Source organism: Dama dama, chromosome 29 (genome assembly GCF_033118175.1).
Source record: "Dama dama isolate Ldn47 chromosome 29, ASM3311817v1, whole genome shotgun sequence".
Taxonomy (NCBI): domain Eukaryota; kingdom Metazoa; phylum Chordata; class Mammalia; order Artiodactyla; family Cervidae; genus Dama; species Dama dama.
The window spans coordinates 69085287-69112737 of NC_083709.1; the positions used below are offsets into that span (position 1 = coordinate 69085287).

At 45.2% G+C, this 27451-nt stretch overlaps 2 protein-coding genes across 3 annotated transcripts in view; one reads left to right on the forward strand and one right to left on the reverse strand.

Moving 5' to 3' along the window:
- TMOD1 (tropomodulin 1) overlaps nt 1-2718 on the forward strand; it is an 85998-nt gene extending 83280 nt beyond the window's left edge. For both annotated transcript variants that reach the window (XM_061132630.1, XM_061132631.1), the window contains exon 10: nt 1108-2718. In XM_061132630.1, coding sequence (XP_060988613.1) covers nt 1108-1172 — 65 coding nt within the window. In that variant the 3' untranslated portion in view covers nt 1173-2718. The remainder of the gene's footprint in view (nt 1-1107) is intronic.
- TSTD2 (thiosulfate sulfurtransferase like domain containing 2) lies at nt 1595-27441 on the reverse strand. Its single transcript, XM_061132629.1, has 10 exons — nt 26958-27441; nt 19296-19609; nt 17262-17382; nt 13379-13426; nt 11903-12028; nt 10969-11074; nt 7720-7838; nt 7083-7241; nt 6403-6541; nt 1595-4273 (listed from the first exon to the last, which is right to left on the reverse strand). Exons 1-10 carry the CDS (start codon nt 27402-27404, stop codon nt 3984-3986), a joined length of 1869 nt encoding a protein of 622 aa, XP_060988612.1. The 5' UTR covers nt 27405-27441; the 3' UTR covers nt 1595-3983.
- Nucleotides 27442-27451: the final 10 nt, after the last annotated feature.

Below are 27451 nucleotides of genomic sequence, written 5' to 3' on the forward strand. Positions count from 1 at the left end.
CACATTCTGATGGTCCCCAGGAATCTGGCCAGACACACTGTCTTCTCTCTGGGAGACGGCCCACTGATTTGCGTCCATGGCTCTTTCCAGGGAGGTGCAGGGGAGAGGAGCGGCCCAGGCAGAGGCTGAACTCCAGGCCCCAGATGGGCGAACTGTGCGCCCCCAGGCCTCTCCCGCCAGCTCCTAGCCGCACCTTCCCGCGTGGTCCCACTATCTATGCTCAGTGCCACTCACAGGCCGATTCGGTTCTTGTTATAGCCTGTAAGCATCCACCTGAGATCTAAACTTGTCTAGCTCGGGAACTGGAAGTTGTCCAAGTATAGACAAACTTTTCCTCTCACAATAGCATCCTGTCTCTGCCACACCTGCAGCCCCCTTTGATCGCCACCCACTGGCTCTACAGCCTCTTTGACCTGCCTTTCTCTTGTAGCTGATGTGGCTTGCTGCTTTGTTTTCATCTGCAGACACTGTTTTGTTTCAAACACTCTCCCTTATTACAACAAAGGGGATCCTTCCCCCTGCCCCCCACCGTCGCCGCCATCTCGTAAGCTAATGACCCCGCCTGCAGTCCCCTGGCTAATGCTTTCCTCTTTGCGATATTTTAACTCCCTTGCTATGTGAACAGTGTTTGGACTTGATATTGTCTTGCCTCTGGGAAAATGTCAAGGTTAACCGTAAGGGGATACAGATAATGCAGAGTAATCTTCAGGGCAGATGCTGTTGTCTACACAGGCAGGCCAGGGACCCAGAGGAAAGGCTGAGGGAAACCTTACCAGCAGGTTAAGATTTCACTAAGATGGACTGAACTTAACCCCTGTCTGACCTGGAGTAAGGGTCGTCAGCCGCGGGGCCTCTGTACACAGAGGCTGACGGTAGAGTTGGATAAAGCGGGTTTTACACCCGTGTGGCCAGCGCTTCACAAGTGCTTTATGAGCGAACCTACGCCACCTCCTCGCAGTGAAGACTCACACGCTGTCCTTTAAAAACAACAGACTTCAGAGCGTGCTCGGCAAAGTTGTCTAGAAGCTTCCCAGTGCTCTCCGAGCCATGGTGGTAGTTCTGGGACCCAGGGACAGCTGCTCACGTCTCGTGTCCATTCCTTTCCAGTGAGGAAGAGGCGGCTGGCAGACCTGACCGGGCCCATCATCCCCAAGTGCCGGAGCGGCGTCTAGCGTGTGCGGGCGCCGACCACGCCTTTGAACTGGACGTGTTCTGCTGATAAGCCCTGCTCTGCGGTGGGAGCCGGAAGGCAGAGTGCAGCGCAGACCCTGCTGTGGTTCAGTTCTTCATGCACTAAGGTTTTAGGTTAGCTAGTGGTTGTAGCTGAAAACTTTATAAACCATGGTTAATGTGAAGTTTTTCTTTAGTCACAGAAATTCAGTCTGTTTATTATTTAAAAACTAAGAGGCCCCTGAACCGGCAGATCTTACTGAAGACGATGTTAGAGCAGCACTGACTTAGCCCTGGAAGTCCAGTCTCAGTGACCTAGGAGTGTGGTGTTTCAGGTGTATTTTAAATGTGTAACACGAACAAACAGCACCCTCTTCCACATGGTTGAAAAGCATTACAATTATTACAGATTTGATCTTAGCTCTTTAACAAACAGGTCATCATTCTTTATTAATTCTCCTTTAAATTTTAAGAACCTCAAGATTAAAGTTGCTAAATTGATTTCTGGGTCAAAAACAGTTTTTTGTTTTGTTTTGTTTTTTTTCACCTCAAGAAAGACAAGCCCACAGAGCTCTGCCAGCAATCAAAGAACGATCCTTTTGCTGGTTACCAGGAAATGACAGAAAAAGCCAGTAATGAAAATTCAAATTTTAAAATCATCCTTTTTTAAAAAAACAAAAACCAATTCCAGGCAACAAGCATTTCCCTGGATGTTCTTTATCAACATCTGGGATTTATTTACAACACTGGAGTCAGAAAGAATTGTTTCCTTACTGAATGCCAACCACACAGTGGATGTGAGAACCTCTGGCCAAATACTTGAGAGCACTCATAATTGCAGTCAGTAGTGGGCCAATGCCTTATGTGAGGTAAATCATTATCAAGATGAATTTCCAGTCCATCATGGCTTATGCTTACAGACTTCAGCCACCCTGTCACATCACTTACTAGACAAGTCACCACTGATCTCGCCTGTAAATGAAACCTCTAAAGGGCAATGGTGAAGAAAATCTAGATATTGAAGAATTAGGAAACCTGGCCAAACCACCCAGGAGGGTGAATTCTGAAAATGTAATTTTGGCATCTCCGCCAGACCCCTCTTTAACATCACGTGCCTCCTGGGATCCAGCAAAAAGGCTAAGCCACACTGCCCTTGTGCCTTTTACTATGCCACAGTGCCAGTTAAACTAGTATTTCTGTTGCTTGGGGAGTTCTTTTCATGAGTGATTCAGCAAATCTTACAACAAAGGAGAGGCCAAAGAGCAGACGAACACAGACTTAAGCTGCGGAGCACGGAGCAGAGGCTTTTGATGAAAAAGTCTCGCACACGGACTGTAACTTTAACGATGTGGACAGGACAGGGCAACCAGAGACGGAGCCAGGGCCTCCCCTCCACGGAGGGGCGTCTACGGAGGCTGCAGACGGGCCCAGGGCTGGCTCCGTGCAGCAGGCACGGCCAGCCCCACTCGGCTTCTCCTTGAAACACAGTTGCAGCTGTATTCTGCATCACTGGAAACTGCAATATAACATTAAATCTGTTGGTCTGTGGGTGGCTGTGCATGTGTTTCTTGGGACGTGTGGGCCAGGGACATGCGCCTGACGTGTGGGCCAGAGGCTGGGAAGCCGCCGCAGCAGTGCCCAGCAGCCTCACGCAGGCTGTCTTTGTTCTGAGGTGTAACCTAAAAACCACAGCCCAGATGTCCGTGTCGTCGAGCTTATAAAGTGGTTCTCTCAAAGACGCTGAAGAGCTAGTAGTGTGGGTGTTGAGGGAAGCAGAAACTATTACAGGGAAATCTCTCAGAAAACAAACCCATAAAAAATGAAGATGGCCACATCTTTAGGACTGTCCTTCACCAGATGAGCTGTTCATCTAGACTAGAGGTGGCAAGGTTTTTTTCTTTTTTTTTTCCTGTAAAGGGACCGATAGTCTAGGCATACCTTGCTTTACTGATATTTCAGTTTTTACAAATTAAAGGTTTGTGACAACCCCACATTGTCAGATGATAGCATTTTTTAGCAATAAAAAATTCTAATTAGGTGATACACATTGTTTCTTTAGATACAATGCTATTGTACACTTAATAGTCTACAGCATAATGTAAGCATACCTTTTATATACACTGAGAAACTAAAAAGTTCGTGTAACTCATTTTGATGTGGTGGTTTGGAACTGAATCTGTATCTCCAAGGTACACCTGTAAATACTGTAGGCTTTGCAGGCCATAATGTCTTTCTTGTAAATGCTTAATTCTGTCAAAGATCATATGTAAGTGAATGGCTGTGGCTAGTCCAGTAAAACTTTACTTACAGAAAGAGGTGGGCCACATGCTGTAGCTGGCAGACCCTGGTGCAGTGCTGAGGCTGGCAGGGAAAAGAAGGGCAGGGGTGGATGGTGGATTGACCTAAGAGGCCCAGTTCTGAGAAGTCTGCTTCTTGGGCTGCCCGGCTTTCATTTCTGCCATCAGGACAGACAGGTTTGCTGGTAAGAACAATGACCGGCCAGGCCTGCTGCATGGTGCAGAAGGGGCAGATCAGGTCACCAGGCTCAAGGCTCTCTCCCTTAGGAACTTTAGGATCCCACAAAGCTCACCTTTTTCTGTGGTCTAGCACCGCTGAGCCAGAATGTCTCTGGTAAGAGGTCAGCACCCAAATTCCTCTTCCCTTCTCCTGTGGAGGACAGGGGCCAACATGGTGGCCAGCTGACCACAGTGGCTCTGGCGGCCCTGACCTTCCCTGTTCTTGTTAGCGCAGCCCTGACATCCTCCAGACCTAGCTGTGTGAGGGCCTGGGGGATGCAGAGGGGGCTGCTCCCGTCAACGTCCAGCCTGGGCCCCGGGCGGGAGGGCAGAGGCTCCTGCCGCGAGAGGCCCCCGCTGTGAGCGCTCCCTCGGTACCCGTGGCCGTCGGGCGGTACACTCGCATTCCTCCTTGAAGTTGCTCTGGGCTAGGCTTGCAGCCTGTCTGCTCCCCTTGTCTTGACACGGGACACAGCAGGCTGTGCGTCCTCGTTCTTGGCAGGCTGGGCAGGTCAGGACGAGCTGGCGGCACCGGGGCGTGGAGCAGAGCTTATAGTGGTCCCAGGGGACCCCACAGTAGGAACATGCTGGGGAGAAAGCAAAGCCTCGTTATAAACACAAGCACACGTGTGTGCACACACCACGCAGACAGGCACACACGTGTGTGCACACCACGCAGACAGGCACATGTGTGTGCACACACCATGCAGACAGGCACACACGTGCGCACACCACGCAGACAGGCACACGTGTGTGCACACCACGCAGACAGGCACACACATGTGCACACACCACGCAGACAGGCACACGTGTGTGCACACACCACACAGACGGGCACAGGTGTGTGCACACGCCACACAGGCACACACGTGTGTGCACACACCACGCAGGCGCACACGTGTGTGCACACACCACACAGGCACACGTGTGTGCACACACCACGCAGACAGGCACACACGTGTGCGCATACCATGCAGACAGGCACACTTCTCCAGGTCCTAAACCTGGCCCTTTGCTCATCAGCATCTGACGTATCCTTTCAGGCCTGGGGAAGGTTTCTACACAGTGTAAACCTCTTGTCTTCTAACCAGCAAGGTTCCCCCATCCATCCCCGCTTTTTTGGGCTAGGTTGCTCCTGGGAATTGTCTTTTGATTCTAGCATTCATGGACCATATTTCTTTTCCCCATTTAGAAAACAGGTAGTAACTTTTTTCTGTTCCCCAAGCTGGCCAGCACCCTTTGTTGGCCTTTTTCCTTGACACCATTCCCTTCTGCCCTGAGACACGCCTCGCCTGAATACAGGTGACTGCACGTGGAAATTCTGCATTCCACACCCATCTCCCCAGGCTGTGGATCTGCTCTCGCCAGGGTACACTCCGCCATATAAGTCCTAAAGCTCATGGATCTACTTTCTCAGCCCCTTTCCCTGCTGACTTCCTATGACCACTGATAACATCATTCTTCAAGTCTCCTTACCCAGCTTATCTAAGCTACCTTTGGGCCCTCTCTCCCTCCTTTCTTCTCCCTCTAGCATCATTAGAGATCTGAAGTTGCTTCCAATAAGACAGACAAAATAAGACCATTAAAATGAATAAAAAGATTAAGAAGAAAGGGGAGAGGAAATCAAACTCCCATCTTATTTATTATCCAGGTGTTAATTCAATCTCAGTCCCTGGTCAAAGAAGTCTAAAAAATTCTCACAGACACTAGGGTTGTCTGCTTATGACCTTTCCCATTCAAAACAGTGGCATCCAGAAGGAAGATCCATTTTCCTAAAGATTAATTTCATCCTCCCCCTCCTGACTGCTCTCATCTGGTACCACATGTTATTGTGGACTCCAAACTACAGTCTCACCACAGGCTTCCTGTAGCCACTCTGCCTCTGGCTCTGGGCTCAGCTCCCACCCTGGAATGCCCCACCCACCACTCTAAACATGCATAACACATGTGTCCACACACCATCTAACTAGGGGTTCTTTCATTTGTCCCATGATTTACTTTACAGTCTAGTGAAGACTATTCTTGGAAAATGTTTTTAAAATGTAGAAAATAAAATACATAGGATCACAAAGGAAACCAACTATATAGAAATACAAAATAACAATATTCTTCAAAGTCTGGGATACAGTATGGTATTTAACACAGAAAATAAGATTTAGTGATGGGCCTAATAACTTTCCATTTTGAATCAATGATGCACATAAATGCTCTTTTGAAATATTCACAGCAGCTGTAATAATGAAAATACTGTGATTTCTATTGATGACAAAGTCACAAGTACATCCAATACACCTGATTTGCTTCTTACATTCATAACTGAAGTGCTATATTTAGTGAGGGGTTATGAAACCAAACATGAAATTATTTTCTAGTCCAGATCACAGGCCCCCTTAGTACAATATTACCGACTCCAGGTTAAGACTCTAGATTTAGCCTATTAGTTCAACTCTTAGCAGGTGGATAGAGGTTATTCCCATTTTAAAGGACTTGTCTAACTAGTAAACAATAGAGTCAGATCCCAACCCAGGCCTCCTAATGGTCAGGGTTCTGTCTGCTCCACCACTGCATCCCCGGCTCTGGTGGGAAACGGTGGTGCTGTACAATCCTTTCCCCTTGCTTTATTCCTCAAGTAACCAGTACTGGCCTGCCTTCCAGAAGGTTCATACAGAGGGTGTGCCTGCTCAGGAGCTCCGGTTCTGAGCCGGTGCTGACCTACCTGACACTATGTCATTGTTGAAAGATAAGGCATAACGCTCATCGAAAACAAACAACTTCCCTTTGTAAAAACCATCAGGAAACTCCTCCAAGTACTTGTGGATGCCACCCTTGAGCTGGAACACTTCCTTGCACACTCCCTGTGTGTGGAAACACAAGAGGAAATTTGAGGAGACTAGCAGAGACCAATAGGAAGCTCTGCAGAGAAGTGACATGTGGTAGGAACAAAATGGGGCTCCTGGTTCCCCTCGTGGGACATTGAAGAACTGCTGACCAAGGCGGGGCGAGGAACCAGCTGGCCAGACCTTGCCTGCCAGGGGGATGGCTGAGGACAGCAGTCAGGGCCTTCACTCTCTAGATCCTGCGAAGCCCAACTATTTTTGTGGCTCCCTAAATATAGGTAGACACCTGTTGGGACATGTAATGTTACTGAATTTGCTCTTCTCCGGATCAAGCAAAAGGATTAGGAAAAGGGAGATGCCAACTAATCTTTCCCTTTTGTACTTGATTCGTCTCTAAGACTGATGAGTGCTTTTCACATCTTGAGATTTAAGAACTTCAGACTTTATACTTAGAAACTCTATGCTGGAGCCATACAAGGGGACAGTAAGTCCTGCTGGCTGGGGCGGGGGGAGCTTCCTTCGCCTCCAGGCCTGCAGTGCGCTGAGGTTGGTAACTCACCTTGGTTTTCAGGTAGGCTGAACCCCGCTCACAACGGATGCCCCCAGTGCAATACATTAGCACCCTCTTCTCTTTGAAAAGTTCTAGATTTTCATCAACGTAGCTAGGGAAATAACTGAATTTCCTGATGTCTGGGGCTAAGCAGCCCTGGAATCGTCCCTACAATATAAAAGCAGCAGAAATAAAATTATCAGAAAAACATACCTGGTGAGAACAAAGATTCTTTCTGTGTCAAACACCACTCCCCAGCCCTGCCTTGGCAAGGAAGCACTTGCTTGCTGCCATTTTCATCCCATACTCTGAGCTTTCAAACTTCAAGAGCTAAAATTTAGAAACAAGGCTGGGTGGGCTGTGGGTTACCCATTCAGAGGCCCTGGGGAACTGGAGAGGTTGCCCAAGGCAAACTTGACAAGATCCTAACATGTGTCTAGGGGTAGGCATATGGGAGACAGTTCATCTTGTGCACGATGTCTTTAATCCATATTTTCTTAGCCTTTCTCACCAGATTCTGAGTTCAAAGGCTTGGGCTTTCTCTGCTAGCAGCGGGAGGAGAGCCAGTGACTGGGCCGCAGGTGGGCACAGCGTCCCCTTCAGAAACAGGCTGTGCTGCGGGGACTCAGTTGGTTTTCTTACTTACTATTTTGCTTTCATAGAAGTTTCTGCAGTCCAATAGGATAGTATCACTTTCCTCTTGATTTGCCTGAGACAGAAACTTTTCTACTTCTTTATGAAATTCACCTGGGGATAAATGGATTCCTAAAACCAAACAAAAAATTGGGTAAAAACAAAACCAAATCACACAGGGCCCAGCCCAATGATTTCCATTTGTTCCTCCCCACCTAAACGTTTCCTCTTCATAATTACAGTTATGTCTGAAAATAATGCTACCTGATCAGCATAATGACAGAATGTAGTTAATTCCATGTCCTCACTCTCCCTCCTAAGATGAGCACTGTAGAGACCTGGCAGTTTAGAATTAGTCAAAGAATTCTGTATCCTCATACTTGGCCTCACCCAGTGATATAAGCCAGACTGTAGAGATGTAAACTGCCATGTGGGTTTGCTGGTCTATGTGACGGCCAGTGCTCAATTGTTCCTGTATATGGAGGGGCCTGGACATGTATATGCTTGCTGTAGGCTTTAGAAACTGTTCTATACCAACATCAAGTCCAAGGTTAAGAACCTCAGACAGACAGGTGTGAGCATATGGTTATGGAACAAAGTTTGAATAGTCTTTAAAAAATATAACAGAGAAGAATGTGTCTTAAGTTTGTGTGCATGAGTAAAAAGAGAAAAGGGGTTGACAGCAGGAATGAAATATGAGAAAGAAGCAAGAGAGAAAAGATGAAAGGCCAGAAGTAGAGAAAGGAGATGAAGTAAAATACAAGGAGACTTAAAAGAAAAGAACCTGTCTGCTGGGGCCTTTTGCCTTCTCTACTCTCCAGGGGAGAAATACTCCTATACCTTTAGGGGTCCAGACATCTCAATAGCTTGTGAAGAACTTTCGGTGAACCTGGCAGGGGAGCAGCCACACCTCTGGCACGTCAGTTACCACTCATGATTGATCCCGACAGCCCCCTGAAGCTGCTGGGTACCCAGGTGGGGTTAGAGACCCAGAGCACGACCAGGGAATCTAGATCCCTGCCTGCCCGTCCGAGGACTGCAGGGAGAATGTAACAAGACCGAATTTTATGTGCGATTGTCACATAATTACCCAGTCACCAAAACAGTGGGGTGGAAAGGGAGGTTCAAAAGTGCGATGACAAGCATGGAAATCCACTGAGCCTTCCCTCACAGGGAGCTGCAGGGAACCCAACCTGTTCCTGCTGCTGCTGTCACTGTGGCTACTCTCCAGGCCCTCTGTGACTCACGTAGACCTGCTTAGAAGAAGTGCCTTCAAACAACCCAGCCCAGATGAAGGCAGCACAGCACTGCCTGGAGCCTGTTTCTCCCCTCACCGCCGCGGCGAGGTCCTCCTGCCCAGGTGAGGGCGCTGAGCAGACAGGGCGCTCACATGCTGGTAGCTTACTCCCATTTCCCTCTGGTTCAACTCTTATCCTCTTTAAATATTTACATATTAAAAAATGAACATAGAGCCAGCCAGACCTTTCTGTTTCCTGAAGAAAGGAGACAATGCTACCTGTGAAGTAGACTTGGCGGGGGAGGAAGGAAAAGAAAAATGGAAATCAAACCTGCATCTCATCAAGTCTCTAGATGTGAGCTGTCTAATATGGTAGCCACTAGCCAACATGTGGCTAACGGGCACTGGAAACGTGGTTTGCGATGTGCTGTGATAAGGGCAACACGTGCAGAATTTCAAGGACTTACTATACCAAAAAAAAAGTAACATATCTCTTTGTTGTTAGGATTATTTATTTATTTTTGGGCAGTGCTGGGTCTGTGTTGCTGCATGGGCGTTTCTCTGGTCGCGGTGAGCAGGCTCCATGCGGTGGTTTCTGTCGCTGCAGAGCACACGCTCTAGAATGCGCCGGCTTCGGGAGCCGTGGCGCGCGCGCTTCGGGAGCTGCAGCTCCCTGGCTCGAGAGCACAGGCTCAGTACTTGCGGCACACGGGCTCAGCTGCTCTGCAGCCAGGTGGGACACTCGTGTCTCCTGCGTTGGCAGGTGGAGTCTTTACCACTGAGCCACCAGGGAAGCCCCTATAATATCTTCTTAATAATTTTTTACATTGGGTACAAGTTGAAATAATATTTTGGCTACACTGCATTAACTACAGGGTATTATTGAAATTAATTTCACTTGTTTCCTTTTGCTTTTTAAAATGTGGCTACTGGAAATGTAGAATTCCATCATGGCACACATAATATTCCTGTTAGACAGCACCACCGTAAGTGTGACCAGAACTCAGAGGAAACACAGAAGACAGAGGAACAGTACATGGAGATGCAATCAGCATCATCCTGACTGTGGGAAATACTACAAGCAAAATTTTCTAATTCCTTCAAAAAATAAACTGCATGGGAAAATAAAAGATGGAGGCACTAGGTTAAAAGGGACTTAAAAGGCTCAATCACAATGAGTTAGACCTTACTTGAATCCAGATAGAAACAAACTTTAAAAATTATGAGATAACTGGGAATTTTAAGCCCTGGCTGGATATTCAATAATATTAAGTAATTACTATTAAAATGTTTTGGATATGATGGTTTTATAATTATTTTTTAAAAATCCTTTTAGTTTTTAGCAATATCTACTAAAGTAGGAATGAAATGACATGACATCAGGATCCTCTTCTAAATAATTTAGGTTGGGGGAAGGGAGTGGGGATTGATGAAAGTTGGCCTTGAATCTGTAATTGTTGAAGCTGCAGGATAGGAACATGGGCGTTCACTGTAATATTTTTTCTGCTTTTTAAAATGTTTGAAATTTTTCATAGTAAAAAGTAAAACAAAACCAAAAACCCCAGCCAAACAATGTCTTTCAACCACCTATGGTACCCATGAGTGAGGGGGGAGAGAACATTCTAGAGCACTTGCAAACAAACTGCTTTTGTGTTGAAAGCTGCTTGCTTCCTGTAGCAAAAAGTCTGTATGTCTTATCCATTTGATGAACTATTTACAACTAATAATTATACTCTTCCCAAATTGCTATCTTTGGAAAGAGAAAACAACTTCTTTCCAAACCATCACCAAGAAGAATACTAAGCCAGGTCATTCTAAGCAGTGAGTCTGCAATCACCAGAGCACCAAAGAGAAGGGCCAGCCTGAGCACTGAATGACCCGCGTGTCAGCCACCCCACAGCTGTTGCAAAGAGAGAATTTGTCACAACCCTTGCTGATCAGAATGTCTAGCTTTCACATTTGTCTCTATATTAAGATTTGTCCCTATGAAGAAAAGGAAAAAGTTTCTTCTTAAAGCAAGCATACCAGGCTTCTTATAGGAGACCTTATTGGGACTGATCCCCATGGGCACAATTTCTTCAAACACACCAACACGCAATTCTGGAAAACAGCAAGCTCCTCCTTTGCTGGTCTAGCCAATGAGAGACAAAACAGAATACAGTCTTTCTTTCCCATCTCCAGGTATAAGATATTTATTAAGTTGAATTATCTGGAACATTCTATGCTCTAACTCCCTTCTCCCACTGAAAGAGCTGTTCCTAATTTGAGGTTTCGTAATACTTCAGCTACCCTATTATTACACAACAGATGTAATCTTATATTTGGCACTTCTTTATTGCATATCTACCGTGTGTAGAAATGTCAAATTGAAAAGGTGTTTCTATAGCAATAAGCATTTAACTATAAAACTGAAACACCACTGAGCAATGTCTATATGTAAGACTGCATCCAAGCTTTTGTTCAGGAGTCACAGCCTTTTCTTTTCATATCATCATCACCAACGCTAACACTAGCAAGGTATTTCCCACCACCTCTGTAACCCATGACACCAAAGCATAAAGTCACTCCAACATAAAGCCTCTCCTTCAGAGAGCAACGGCGTCATTCCCGCTGTGGTGTGAGTGCTGGTCTGATCCCACCAGGTTTACTAAACACGCAGTGACCCCCTGAAACAGGTGGTCTCTCAAGTGAGCAGACATGGCTAAGTTTGAGTTTAGTGGGTGTAAGCTGTAACGTCCTTATTCTATATAAAAAGGCCCATGGTCCCGTGGTGGCAACTTGGAAGATGAATTGGAAGGAGCACACTCTTTGCATGAGCTGCCTCAGGACCCAGAGGGGAAGTGGTTTTCTGCCCGGCACCGCTTGCTTCTTCATGGTGGTCTTCATAGCCTGGAGTGGGAAGAGGCACTGAAGCAGAAGCAGATGGCTCTCAATCCATTTTGTTTTCAATCTCTCTTACCTTAAAATCATCCTTACAGAGGTAATCCTTAAACAGTGGGCAGGAAAGCATGGCGCTGACATAGAGTCTGCTGGCCAGTCTGCTCCCACCAACAGTCCCGTTGATTCCCTCCGTGGCAATTCGAACCTGAGACACAAAACAGCAGAAAGGGAATGCAGCCGTCCACGTTGCTCTTTGTTCTGGTTGGCAAGTCGTGTCTGACTCTTTGTGACCCCGTGGCCCACCAGGCTCTCCGTCCATGGGATTTCCCAGGCAAGAATACTGGAGTGGGTTGCCAAGCCCTCCTCCAGGGGATCTTCCCAACCCTGGGATCAAACCCGCGTCTCCTGCGTTGGTAGGCAGACTATTTACCGCTGAGCCACCGGGAAGCCCATATTTGCAGCTCAGTTCCGATTTCTGCAGGGCAGAACAAGTTCATGTGTATTGATGAACTTAAGAGGAAAAGCAGAAACACTGCTATGGACACACCAGAGTGTTACCACACAAAGATGCCTGTAGTTTTCTGAAATGGCACTGCCCACAGTTCAGTTGAGGTACTCAGTTAACATGTTGCTGAACCAGAGAATAAAATGGATAAAACCATGGAAAGCCCCATTTGCTATGATGTTCCAGCTGTCCAGTGGCTAAAGCTTAACCTACATTCAGGGCAGCAGATCCAGAATCAGGATTCAACTTTGTCATTTAAATTGCCAAGTGGCCCTGAGGAAATTCTCTTTTCTGAACCTCAATTTCTTCATCTTGATAAGAGATGAAAAAGAACCAATAATGAAAAACTGCTGAGGAGATATTCCTCAAGCCCTAAAGCACAGAGCACATCTGAGGGCCGGGAATGCACGCGAGCACTCTCTGCATGGTTTGGGGGGTGGGGGGGTGGGGCAGGTAAGCCCACCACTGCAGACCCACCTACTGGGAGGAGCTTGCGTCTGTTTTATTCTTTGTTGCATACTCAGGGTCTACAGTAGTACCTGCCCACAGTAGACATTTGATATGTATTTGCTGAGCAAATGAGTGAGTATCCAAACCTGAGGCTTTCTGGCTTCTCAAACCCTCTGTTCTCTTTGAAATGCTTCACTGGTTGGGGGACATTAAAGCCTGGATTAAGGCCCCCACCCTAGGAGGCAATGCTCTGGGGGGGCCTGCAAAGTTAGTTGTTCTGGTAGCACAAAACCCTTCGGATAAGTTTAAAGATGGATCATCTTTAGAAGAGCTCCTTTCTAAAGTTAGAAAGTGCAACATTGTGTATCATGGTATTCTCTGGAAAGAGAAGTAACTTAGAGCGAAGTTCTGTATTACTACATTGTTACTTATATAACAGTTATAACAATGATACCTACCAGTGCCTTAGAATTTGAAAACTTTTAAAGGCTCCCCTTTGATTAGGGCCTAGAGAAGGTACTTGTTTGTTGCCTCACCCGGCCCAATTCTTCAGAGCACGGACAGAAATGGGTTTCACTTCACAAGCCAGGGTCTACTCACTAGCAGTAGCTCTCCAGAGTACCATGATTCTGAGTCACATCCAGGCTCCTTGAGAAAGAGATGCAGTCTAGTGAGCCTGATCTGGGCTGACAGAAGGAAGCAGGAAGCATATTCCCTCTCTGCTGTAAAGGTTTCTGCACCTATTACCAACTAATTTTTTTAAGGGACAACATAGAAAAATAGAGCTGAGCCAGCATTAACTGGAAATCTACCCTAAAACCGTCTCTGACAGGGGCAAATATGATGAAGAGGTACAGGCTTCTATGTAACTGTCTTTTGGGTAAGCCAGAGGACTCTTTCCTATGTTATTTTAATCCCAGAACCCAAATAAAATATAAGTATGTGCACTCCCTGAATACTGAGGATGGGCAACCTCTAAAACCCATGCATTAGACTTTCAACTCCTGTTCATGTATTCCTCAGCTGAAATCTTCAAAGCAGCTGCTAGGTGAGGAAAGCCTTATACCTCAGAGATGAAGAGCAACAGTTAGCATTTAATGAGCAACTTTATATTATAAAGTTCCTGTCTTTATATTATAATCCTGAAAGGTAGATATCATAATTCCCACTTGACAGTAAAGGAAACAGAAGCTTAGAGAAATCAAGTAATTTACCCAAGGGCACAGAGTTGAGGGATGGTGGATCTAGGATTCAAAACCAGATCTTTTGAGGTCCATCTCTCATAATTTTCCTTTCTAAAGCCTCTAATGCATCTGCTCAAATTTCTTGAGGCAGTAAGAAGTATATAGCAAGGGGTCAGAAGCTTCTTTCCATAATTCTAGAATTTTCAAGTTCTCCCCTTTCCCCACAAATGCCAACATTCTTCCAAATTTTCTACCAACACGAAACTTGAGAACTCGGCGCGTTTCCCGGAAGCCTTAGGATTTAACCCGAGAGCCAGGCACGTGCTGCCACCTTGTGGGTAGAGACCCTCACTGCCGGCTCACCTTGCCCCAAACCACAGAGATGAGTGCCTGTTTTGTGCACTCGGGTTTACGTTCATTTTTCAAGATGTTCTCTAAATACAGATGATGATATATGTATATAAGCCACAAATGTTCATTTTTTTTTAAACAATGCACCAGCAATTTTTCCAGGAATTGTGGACATAGTGATTAAAAAATACATAGTTTTTGCCCTTTGGGAACTTACAAACTAAGGAAGGTCACAGATATTAAGATAAAAGTCACAAACTGACAAGTGCTATGAAAAATAACTGCAAGATGCAGTGAAATAGTATATCTGGAAAACTGAATTTAGATTAAAGGTCTGGAAAAATGTCTTTGACAAAGTGTCATTAAAACTGAGAAGTGGAGACTGAGTAACAATCAGGAGAAATGAGTGGGTGTGGGAAAGCTCTTTGAAGAAAGTGTTCTTGTAAAAAGGCCCAAAGGCACCAAAAAAAATTTTGTGGGCTCCAAGAAACTGAAAGGCTATTTTGCTGGAGTGTAATGAGTAAAGAGAGAAGGAAACGGCAACCCATCCAGTCCTCTTGCCTGGACAGTCCCAGGGACGGGGGAGCCTGGAGGGCTGCCGTCCATAGGCCGCACAGAGTCGGACACGACCGAAGCGACTTAGCAGCAGCAGCAGTGAGTTACCGGCATCAGACAAGTAGAAAAGGCGGGAGGGGCCAGAGCATGCAGGGAGCCCAACGGCACCTTAAGGGTCTGGGTTTTACTCTAGATACACTGCAGAGACACTGAAAGACTGTGAGGGGGGAGGGAGAGGGTTTCATTCACTCTTTAAGATCACTCTGGCTGCTGTGTAGAAAATGATTAAATGGGGGCAAAGATGGAAGAATGGAGTGTAGTCTAGAAGCTACTGAAATGAATGAGGTAAGAGAAGGTGGGGCCAGGTCTGAGGTGGAAATGGAGGATCAAAGGATATGTTAGAGGCAGAAATGTCAGGACTTGGTGATGAAGCAATGAGGTAAATGCAGCTTTCAGTCACTATCTGCAAGAAAACATGGGTGTGAAAAATATCACTGATCAAGTGACTGCCTCAGGGAATAAAAACCTGGGACAAGTGTAGGAAAGGTTAGTGTCATAACCAGAGGATATATACATATGTATATGTATACATATATATATATATGTAATTATCAAAGTTTTTTTTTTAATTCATAACCTATCATGTAGAGATAGTCATGACTTAACATTTTGATATTTACTACTTGTCATCTTTTTACACACATGCTTGTGGTTTTGTTACAAACATTCATTTTTTATTCTACCTTCTCCAAATATTTACTGTCTGCTATATTCAAAGCCCTGTTCTAGCACTGACAGTACATCAATCGATTAAGACGCAGTTCCTGTCCTCTTGAATTCAAGAGAGAAAGGAAATAAAACCATAAAATGGTAAAGGACTGCCATGTTCTAGGAAAATTAAGCAGCAACTTGGTATCACACCTGTATCTACAGTTCTATAAAACATTTTTCCAGTTGAAGTGAAGTGAAAGTCGCTCAGTCGTGTCTGACTCCTTGAGACCCCATGGACTATACAGTCCATGGAATTCTCCAGGCCAGAATACTGGAGTGGGTAGCCTTTCCCTTCTCCAGGGGATCTTCCCAAGCCAGGAATTGAACCAGGGTCTCCTGCATTGCAGGCGGATTCTTTACCAGCTGGGCCACCAGGCAAAGAATCAGAGCACAGTGCCCACTTTACGCAGTTTTACTGGGACACGTGCTGTGCTCAGTCACTCAGGCGTGTCCGGCTCTTTGTGACCCCACGGACTGCAGCCCACCAGGCTCCTCTGTCCATGGGATCCTCCAGGCAAGAATGCTGGAGTGGGTTGCCATTTCTTTCTCCAGTTATCTTCCCAATCCAGAGATCGAACCAGGTCTCCCACATTGTAGGCAGACTCTTTACTGAGCCACCAGGGAAACCCCTGGCCATACCCATGCTTTTACATATTGGCTATGGCTGTTTTCATATTAAAATGCCAAGGTTGAGTAGTTTTGTGCAAAGTCTAAAATATTTACTCTGTGGCTCTGAAGTTGGCCGATCCTTGGTCTGTCTTTTATATAGTCTTATAAAACACCATTTCCTTCTCACTGAAGTGCAGCTGATTTACCGTGTTGCACGAGTTTCCACCGTGCAGCAGAGTGACTTAGTCACACACGACACACTCAACATTCTTTCCCATTGTGGTTCATCACAAGATCCTGACCGTAGCTCTCTGTGCCTCACTGTGGGACTTGGTCATTCACCCATCCCGTGTATAACAGCTTACGTCCGCTAACCCCAGCCTCTCACTCCATCCCTCCCCCAGCCTCTTCCCCCTGGCGACCACGAGTGTTCTCTATGTCCGTGAGTCTGTGTCTGTTTCATAGGGAGGTCCATTTATATCATATTTTATATTCCACATATAAGTGATATCACACAGTATTTACCTTCGTCTGACTTCACTGACTGTAATAATTTCTAGTTGTATCCATGTTGCTGCAAATAGCATTATTTCATTCTTTTTTAATGTCTGAGTAGTGTCTCCGTACATGTGTATGCACCACATCTTCATCCATCATCTGTTGATGGCTATTGTGAATAGTGCTGCTATGAATGTAAGGGGGCATGTATCTTTCTGGATTAGTTTTGTCTGGATGTATATTATTGTAAGGAATGGGACTGCTGGATCATATGGTAATTCTATTTTTAGTTTTATGAAGAATCTCCACACTGTTTCCCACAGTGGCTGTACCAACTTATATTCCCACCAACAGAAAACATCATGTTAATAGCTATTTAGTATTCTATTTAAATGCTTAGCAGGATTTCGCTAATTTCTAAGAACCCAACTGGGGAACCCTTTCTGTAACAAGCAAACCAAGGAGGAGGCGAGATAAACCCCGTGAAGGATGAGTGGTCAGGGAGACAGTGTTACCTTGCCCGTGAGATGCAGGTGCTGACACAGAGCTGTCTGCCAGGCACAGACCCAGTTGGGATCCTTCAGGTCACAGTAGCAGTAATAAAGTAGCACCTCCCCTTCATCGTCGCCCTGGCCACTATAAAAAGAAAACCATGCGGAAAGAGCAATTGAGTCAGACATGAAAAGGCTACCATTCATAAAGTAGATTCAGACAGTCAAGAGGGAAGGCCTAATGGAGTGACTCACGCCTGCCCTGGCTCCTAAGTGTTGTTCTCCTCCTGGATTGAGAAGCAACTCTGGTCTGTATTTGCTCTAAAGAAGACAATACTTGCACCTAACTCCTTCCTTTCTAAAAAGTGAGCTTACTTTGATTTCCTTGTTTAATCATCATATCCCTGAAACAGATATTAATAACCCCTTTTTAAATTTGAGTCCATTATGGCTGATCCTCTAAGAAAAGGCAGTATCTGTTTTAAATCTCTCTGTACAAAAAGGTTTCACTTTCCTCTTTTCATGTAATCCTCTTGCCCATGAGACAGGCTGTTATCATCCCCATTTTATAGCTCAGTGGACTGAGCCCAGTTCATCCTCGTGAAATGGATGCAGCGTGACAGTCAGGGCTGGAACACCAGTCTTCCGACACGAGACTCCACACTTTCCCACTGCCCTGTGCTGACTTTGACTGACTAGTCACGGGCCCTGGGTGGGTGTCTGATCGCTGAGCCTTGACTTCCTCAACTGTAAACCCGGCGGCCGACACCAACTGCCTCTCTCACAGCTTGCTCTGCAGCTGTCCCACGAAATCGCCCGTCTGAGAAACCCTGCAGACAGCATCTCCCTCTGTGAGAGTCACAGCGAAAGCCCCTCGTATAGTGAAGGTTCTGGGAAGCTCTGCAAAAAACGAACATTTTAACCTCATGTGTCCCCAGTTTAAGTGTCTTTAGCACCTCTTTTCAATACCTGAGAGCACCCTCCAGAGCTAGTGCTGTAGAGGCATTTTAGAGAACGCTGTCATAGATGGTAATTCAGGTCCCATCCAGCTCTGAGCTCTGTGACATTCTCATCAATGCTCTCTTATTTCAGGACCTCATCTCCTCTAACACCTGCTTGTCTATTAGTGTATCTGTTTTCCTGTCTCTAAATTCCTGTAACAAATTACCGTCTGAGCCACACAATTTTAAGTGATAATTGCATAGCTTGTCTTATACCATCTGCTAAATGTTTTGTGTATCCTTTTTCTTTGTTTTTCTAACTAAAAAGCAGCTCCATACAGAAATGAAGAGATCACATTTATATAGCACTTTACAGGTCACGTGAGCTCTTACCATCATCATTTTATAGAATTCTTAGAGCAGTTCTGTGAGGTAGCAGAGCAGGCATTATTCCCAGTTTTAGAGTTGAGGATTTAAAGGTATGAAGAATTTAGTGACTAGCTCAAGTCTAACTCCAAGTTCAGTTCTCTTTCTTTCTCTTCTTTCTAATAAGCAAAAGGAACTGGCATCAAGACCAGTGACAAAAGTGTATCAAATGTAGGCATTTTCTATTCACTGAATAGCTTAGGAATTCCTTAAAGTCAGAAATCTGTCCTCTACAATTACATAATATTATGATGTGGTAAGGTTTTCAAAGGCAGATCTAAACTTCTAACCCTATGCCTTAGTTCTAAAAGTTAACTTACTTTCTTAAAACATATTCAGCTCAGAAAACCACATCTGGTAATAAAAACCCCTTTCTAAGCTGACACTTCAGGGTAGAGGAATCATGAACATCTCTGGGCCTTCCGACTTCTCTTTGGAAATAACATTTTCTGTTCTTTACCTCTCCCTGGAGAAGTCAAGACACAGGATGGCTTCCAAGATACCGAGAGTGCACTGCTGGCTGCCCAGGCTGTGGTCTTCTGTTACACACAGAACATGTTTACTGGCCTAGCTTACGCGGTAGAGAAATGCCGTGCCTTAAGGATCTGCCATTTTAGTGGATGGGTGGTATCTCATTCCAACTGGAAAAACATGTTTCAATGAAACAAAAGGGACAGAATGACATTCTTACCTTATCAGCTCATCGGGGCTGAAGCAGCTTGTATCCGGCAGCCAGGCAGACAGTTCTTGGTTACGGGTGAGGGCATCTCTGAAAGGGTTCCTGCTGTCTGCGGACTCGGGACCCGTGGAGGGGCTCGATGTCGCAGCCAGCTGCTTCAGAACAGCAGCAGTCTCACGGCGGATCTCGTCAGCATGCTGCGTCGCCACGTGTCTGTGGATGCCGGTCGGGTCTGTAAATCGTTGCTGACAGCATTTCCACCATTTTTCTTTACATCCACAAGGAGGTGCTGGAACTTCTTTAGTTTTAACGAAAACGGCAAATGCCTGCAATTACATTTCAAATATGTCACTAGTAAATAACCTTAGGTTTTAGGTTAGAATGAAAGTCTCAGTGAAATTTTTTCCATTGGGGTTTCTAGTTTTAGGTCCTACAATTCTGCAGAACTTCCTGAGAGACTGAACTTCCTCCAAAAAGGAAATAGTCAAAAGAAATTATGGAATATACTTACTATGGAATATTAAGCAGCTAGTTTCAAACTACATGGGGAAGTATTTATGGTATAATGTTAAATGGGAAAGATTGAATAAAATTTGCTTATATCATGTAATCTCAATTACATAAAAAAGCAGGTTGAGGGACCTGCTGGTGGTCCGGTGGTTGGGAACCCACCCTCCGGGGTAGGGAAGGCTGGTCTGATCCTTGGTCCAGATACTGAGTCGCCACGTGCGGTAACAACTGGGCCCACTGAGCCTGCGCGCTGGAGCCACAGAGGAAACCCCGCACGTCCCGGCTGAGGCCCGCGCAGCCAAAGAAATGCATTGCTTTTAAGTATATTGAAAGCCATGGAAAGAAATGTACCAAATGGTTTGATTTGGTTTTTCAAGATAACTTTATTGTTATTATAAAGAGGACTTAGGCAAATTGTTAAAAAAAATTAAACGGAAGAGAAAATGATAGATGTACCATAATTCTTTTAACCAATTCTAAGTGAATGAGCTTTTTTGGTTTCCAATATTTGCAGTTATAAGCAATGGTGAATGAGCATGTCAGCATACATCTTTCTATACTTCTTTAACCAGCTACTTAGAATAAATATTTAGAAGAAAATTTTGGAGGTGAAGAAGCATAAATTTTAAACTGTGATTAAGTAGTGACTGCCTGAAAAATCATTACCAATTTATACATTCAGCAGCAATGCATGAGGATTCCATTTTATCCACAGCATTTTATCATTTATTAAATTTTTTGTAGTCAGTATTTTCAATTTTGACCCAAATAAAAAGCAAAATAAATACCCTGTTTTTATTTTCCAATCTTTAATTAGCAGTAAGGTTGAATATTTTTTCATATTGATTCTATGTTCTAGTTTGCCTATTCATACCTGTTACCTATTTTTCTACTGTGGCATTTATCTTATTGATTTGTAAGTAGTTTTAGTGACCTTTTATTGATCATAGTTATTCAAATTTGCTTCTCTGCTTGTCATTTGTTTTTCAACTTTTCAACAAAAACTTTGGTTTTTGATGTCAAAATTGAAGTTTATACATTATGGTACAGTTTATGGCATCTATGATTACCAGTCTTTCAAGATATTTTCCCTCTTGGTTTCTAGAAAGAAAGGTATTAATATTTTTACATTTTATATATATATATACATACACACATAGTGCTTATATATATAGTTTTAAATTGTTTAAAATATATAAATAACAATTTATATTAATGTAATATTTAAAGTTTTCTTAGTGCATCTGAAGACTACTGTAAAGCATCCAAAATTGGGCACTCTGAAGAATAAAAATTATAAATATGGAGCATCATTTTTAGATCTTCCTCAATCTGTACACAACCATATCTGGGTTGTCCCAGCCTGCAGCAGGATGGGGTAGTCTGAAATTACACTGGAGGGCACTTTTTAGCCTCTCGTGCAGTTGATCATTCTGTATAGGCCAAAAAAAAAAAAAAAGAGCAGTATGTCAACTTGAGTGCTTCTTTGTATTATACTTAGAACTTCAAATCTTATTCTTATTGAGGGTACTAAGAAGGAAACACTTAGAAGGAAAGGAGAACACTTTTTACAAGGAACAGGCTGAGCATTACACAATTATTTCAGTTGACAATTACTGTACATCAATAATTACTATGACTATTAGTTTATATATAAATGTAAGGTATTGCATCCAAGGCCTCATTAGCATCACTGAGGCCTCAAGAAGTCATGATCCTTAAAAACATGCAGTATATAATCTGAATTTTTTTTCCTTCTTTCCTCCCTTCTTCCCTTATCAAAAGTCCTCAGGCAGGCCTGAGTGAGGTGGGAGGCCCAGTGTGAATGAGGCCTGCCACTGGTCTTTTAGGGCCTTCTGAACAAGGCATTGAGGATCCAGCAGCAGCCAGGGCCCATGTGGGGTCTGCTCAGGAGAGAGAGGCAGGCCAGAGCTAGGAAGGTAGCTCAGAGTGGGTGAGGCCTGTGTGGCGAAGGCAGGCCCTGATGGAGGAGGCAGCTTGGCAGAGTGGGGAGACTGACTGCATGCAGGGGAATAAGCAATTAAGTATACATACTGGGACTAGAGAGAGCTAGGTCTGCCATCACACTTCATCATATAGGGAAGTTGTAACTATAAGGAGAGAGAATAAACCTGGCAATATGGGAATGGAACTGCTGGTTCCGTGAGTATGAACTCATCTGGTTTATACTGATATGAAAGTAACTGTAAAAGTATGATAGATAGAAATGTATGTGTTTTCATCTATATGGACTCTTCGCTTTGTCACCAGATGTCCTGAGAAGCAGCACCTTAGTAGCAGTGAGCTCACCGAGCCCCTTGGTTTCGGTCTTCCGCTTCCATGAGAAAGAACCAGTGTTCCTTGAAGAAACGTCTGACTCCAGGGATGAGACAGAGAAAGAACAATATGACCCTGAAACATCTTGTTAAATCAGAAAGTAAGGAAATGCTCAAAGAATGATGGGGCAAGTCAAAAAGACATAGATACTAGCTGGAATCCCAGCCAAATCTGAGATGATCTGAGAATCAAAATGAAAAATGATGATAATGGATTATTGCCCACTGAATAAAATGGCATTCTTGAATACACACTGATACAAATAAATTGGGAGCAAGGAAAGCTCTTCCTTACAGAAGACTGCCAAGTAAGAAATACAGAAGGAATGAAGCAATTAGAAAGTCACCATTTAGAAATCATCACAGTAATAATCAACTGAAGCAAAGAAACACCAATGGATCTAAAACTAGTAGATGAAAGTTCACTGTGAAATAGACTATTTACATAGTCTCAAACTATTTTCCCTCAAATACTGAATAACTAAAAGGGAAAAAAGAACAATTTTAAAGCAAAGAAACCTGACAAGGCACTTCCTTAATCGGGTACCCAAGGTTAACGTCGCCAGTGACGGGACAGATTGGCACATGACCGCCTGACAGAATGCAGCCGGGTGAACAGTGTCTCTCACGGAGCAGTCTTGTTAACAAAAACCATAACTCGAATCTAATCAAAAGGAAACATGAGTGAAAAGTCATGAGACGTCCTACACGTAACTCAATTATCACCTTCCAAAAAGTCACGGTCATGATTTCAAGGGAAAAAAATGAGAAAGTGGTCCAGACTGAAGACTTTGAGACCTAACAACTAAACGCGGCCTTCGAGTGGATCTGTAAAAGCCCTTTGAGACAACTGATGAGACACGGATGGAGCCGCTGGGCAAAGGGGGCCTCCGGGGAATTCTGGCAGCCTTTCTGTAGGTTTGAAATTGCAAAACAACAACAACAAAACGTCTGTATCCTTTGGGTTTCATTTTCAAGGAAATCTGTGTGGGATGCGGGCAGAAGGGTGGTGTATAGAACTTACGAGAAGAGACATCTATTCTTCATGGACGTGGAGCCAATATAAGATGATTTTGCAAGAGAAACAAAAGCCTGGAGGTAAAAATTAAGTCTCAACTGTATGTTTCAGTCAAGTCATTTCCCTTTGAGCTTCAGCAGGAGAGGAAAGGTTTAGTCAATGATCCCTGAAAAAAGCATAAATGGCCCAGAAGAAGAGCATCCATACTACCACGCTGTAACCCAATTCTTGGTAAGCCTGCAGCATTCCAGGCCACTCTGTTCCTTCTCCTAACCAGGCGAGCCCTGCCAGCTGGACCGGAGCGGGAGTCTCAGACAGCAGCTGCCCTAACACCTGTCTGTTCTCCTATGACTCAGGCTCCTGGGAGTCTTCCCAAAACCCCAGGCGGGAAAAGGAATTGAACGTGAACGTGGCAGCAGCCTGGTGTCTCACCAGTGCTCCACTCCCTGGAGGACAACCTTGATGAGTTACTTCTAGATATACCTACATTAACTGTACCTACATGATCCTGAAACATCAACAGCAATTTTACCTTTTTCTTTGCAAATGAGTATTTCTTCTTTGTACTGACATCTAACTCTGCTTTGAGACTGCTACTGGGATTGATAAGACTCTTGTCTTTCAAATCCAAGTCTGAAAACCTTAAAACACAGGCCTCTGGGTCATTTCCTTGGTCTGGTGAAGTGGAAGAAGGCATCTGGTTTGGCTTCAGCCGTGGGGTAGGTTCCTTTCTGCTGTCACCTAGGAAGTAAGCAAGGGAAAAACAACAATATCCAAGTCTTTGATTACTTCTTGAAGTAAATCAATCATGCAAATGAGCATTGCCCAGTAGCCCAAGCTATCCATTCATTCACTTGTTCATCCAAGAAATATTTATTTAGCACCAACTCTATGCCCTGCACTGTTCTAAGCTCTGGAGATGTAATAGTGAAAGAAACAAAGTCTCTTCTTTCTTAGAGCTTACTTTCCAGTGGGGAGAGAGAGGAGGTAAACAAATGAATTAAACTGCTTTAAAAAAAAAAAAAAAAAAGACAGTAGAAAGGGCTGTGAAGACAAATAAGCAAGGTAAGGAGACAAGAGTGATGGAAGGACTCTTTAGAACTCAGAGGGTAGTTCAAGTCTTTCTGAGGCAGAAGAATTTCAGCAGAAACCTGAATTAGAGGGTAAGCCATGCCAACATTTAGGGGAAAACATAGCAAAAAAAAAATAGTACCAGGTGCAACCAAAATCAATCAAGCTGTGTGTTAGTATCTTTAATTCGGAGAAGACAACGGCAACCCACTCCAGTACTCTTGCCTGGAAAACCCCACGGACAGAGGAGCCTGCTGGTAGGCTATAGTCCATGGGGTCACTAGAGTTGGGACACGACTGAGCGACTTCACTTTCACTTTTCACTTTCATGCATTGGAGAAGGAAATGGCAACCCACTCCAGTGTTCTTGCAGGGAGTATCCCAGGGACGGGGGAGCCTGGTGGGCTGCCGTCTGTGGGGTCACACAGAGTCGGACATGACTGAACCGTCTTAGCAGCAGCAGTATCTTTAATTATAAATACTTTTCTTTTTTGTCCCCTAGTTTTTGAGCTGGTCAAATTCCCTTCCTTAGAAGAAATAACTATCTAGAGAACCTCATTTTAATGAGTCAAACTTACACTTTGTATCGCTCAGTCGTGTCAGACTCTTTGCAACCCCATGGACTATACAGTCCATGTAATTCTCCAGGCCAGAATACTGGAGTGGGTAGCTGTTCCCTTCTTTAGGGGATCTTCCCCACCTAGGGATGGAACCCAGGTCTCCTGCATTGCAGGCAGATTCTTTACCAGCTGGGCTACCAGGGAAGCTGAAAGAAATGAGCCAAAAGAAATATACAAACTGCTACTATGGCCAAGTCTTGTCAAAGGGAACACAGCACACCAACAGGGTGCATTCATTTGTAAAGCAAATGTTACAAGTGATAAATGTGAAGAGTAACAAGAACGACTAGGGAAAGGATGGGCTTTGGCTTGTGGTGCAGCTGGGTGCAAGTAAGTGAACCTGGGCAGGATATTTACCTTCTCTGAGTTCTAATTCCCAAAAGTGTAAAATGGGGATGACAGTGTCTACCCTGCAGGACTGTGGGGAGGGCTAGGAAGCTGTTCAAACGCAACTGTTAAAACCAAATTCTTGCTCTTCCTGTCTTCCTTACCTCAGTAAACAACAATTCTTTTCTTCCTGTTACTCAGACAAAAACTGTGGGATTCTCATTTCCTTATTGTTTCAGATGATTGAGAAGCTTATCAACTCTGCTTTTGAAATACAACCACACCAGACCACAGAGCACCGCCTCCACTGCCAGCCTCCTTCAAGCCATCATTTGACTGAATTACTACAGTTGCCTAGCTGCCCTGTTCCTGTAGAAGCCACAGAGGTAACTTTTTAAAAATGTTTATTTATTTATTTTACTTTTAGGTGCTAGGTCTTTGTTGCCGCACACAAACTTTCTCTAGTTGTGGTGCAGGGGCTTCTCCTTGTGGTGGCCTCTCTCGTTGTGGAGCATAGGCTCTAAGACCCCAGGCTTCAGTAGTTGTGGCTTGCCGGGCTCTAGATCTCAGAGCTCAGTAAAGTTACGCAGGATTTAGCTGCCCCACATGGCATATGAGATCTTCCCGGACCAGGGATAGAACCCGTGTCCCCTCAATGGCAGGTGGATTCTTAACCACTGGATCACCAGGGAAGTCTCTGAGGTAACTATTAAAAAATAAGTCAGATCACCCTCCAAAAGCTTCTAAATGTACCAGGATAAAGTCCAAGGTCCTTACAAAGCCCCATCCACCACCTCCCTAATCTCATCTTCTCCCACTTTTATTCACTACCTGATTGCATTGTTTGCTGTTTCCTGAATGAGTTGTCACCACTAAGAAAGCAGGAGTTTTCTTTTGTTCACCTCTGCATCCAGGACACTGCCTGGCACATGACATATACAATATATTTGTCTAATGAAGTAAGAGTGATTGGGTGGCCAGGGAAGACTTCACTAAGGGCCCGATGATGTTTGAACTGAGACAAGGAGCCATCCATGCAGATTTAGGAGCAGAGATCTTCAGGCAAAGGAGATAGTATAAATTCCTCAAGTGGTAAACAGCTTGACTTACTGCAGGTGCAGAAGTCAGTGGTTGGAATACAGTGATGATGAGAGTAAAACCCTGTAGAAGAGGTTATGGCGTTTACAACAGAAAGTCACTGGAGAGCTGGAAACAAAGGAGTAGCGTGATCTGACTCCGATCTGTTCTGACGGTAGAGCCGGCAGCGTTTACCGGTAGAATGTTCTTTAGGAACTGAAGGAAAAGAACTGAAGAATGACTCGTATCCACGTTTTTGGATTAAGCAGTAGAATGGATGGTGCCGTTTACTGAAATGGCTAAGACTGAAGGAAGAACAGATTAGGCCAGGAGAGTGAAACAAAAGTTCCGTTGCAGACATGTGACAATTTCATATGGCTAAGGACACGGCCGTGAGCGGCTGTAGCGCTCACCAGAGATGTCAGAGCGAGGGATATTCAAATACCCGTATGGAGGTACCCGATAACTGTTGCAAAGGTTACTGAGGCAATCACTCGTTCCTTCCTAAACCACAAGTCGGAGGAGCGAGAGATCAGATGACGGCCAGAGAGTAACCCTGGAGTAGCTGGCTCGGTAGGAGGGTCCTTCTGTCCCCGGGTCGCTGGAGCCGCCTCCCACCCCGGCCTCACCCCGCGCACCGGGCTTGGCCTAATCTCTCCGCCCAGCTTTCCCCAGCCGGCAAAGGCCGGGAAGTGGGAGAAAGATGAGCACGTACCCGCCCGTCCTGATCCTGTCTCAGACCTTTCTTCACCGAGCGGTCTCCGCCTAGCAATTGCCGCCGCTCGCAGCCCTCGCGCTCCCAGCCCCGCCTGTGTTTAGGAAGGAACGCCGTCCCGCACCTCGCTCCGGAAGTCAGGCAGTTGGCGAAAGGGCCGCCGGGAAAACCCCCGGGAGGCCCCGAGAGAGGGGCAGAACTGGAGGCGAAGACTACAGGGTCCCCCCAGACGACCCGCCTCCGGGCGTGGCTCGCGGCCTGCGGGCTCGGCCTGGCGGAAGAGGCGGTGCCTCCGCGTGGCCCCGGAAGGGCTTTCAGCGAAGGCGGGCGAAGGAAGCAGCCGAGAGGCGGAGGTAACCCGAGAGGGTCGCTGCGTGCAGGGCAGAAGCCACCGGCCTGGTGAGCTTCCAGAAGCCGGCTTTCCTGGATCCGGGCTCGCGGAGCCATCCAGCCGTCCTGCCGTGTGCTTCCGGGAGCCGCCGAGGCCGAGAGCG

What these genes read in the sequence shown, in the direction of transcription:
- TSTD2 (XM_061132629.1), bottom strand. Translation starts at nt 27,404, where the DNA reads ATGGCTCCGCGAGCCCGGATCCAGGAAAGCCGGCTTCTGGAAGCTCAC. An exon ending in AGCCCCGATGAGCTGATAAG is followed by an intron (nt 17,383 to 19,295) that starts GTAAGAATGTCA and finishes TTCTTTTTATAG; the next exon opens with TGGCCAGGGCGACGATGAAG. An exon ending in GGTCTCCTATAAGAAGCCTG is followed by an intron (nt 7,839 to 10,968) that starts GTATGCTTGCTT and finishes GTTTGGTTTTAG; the next exon opens with GAATCCATTTATCCCCAGGT.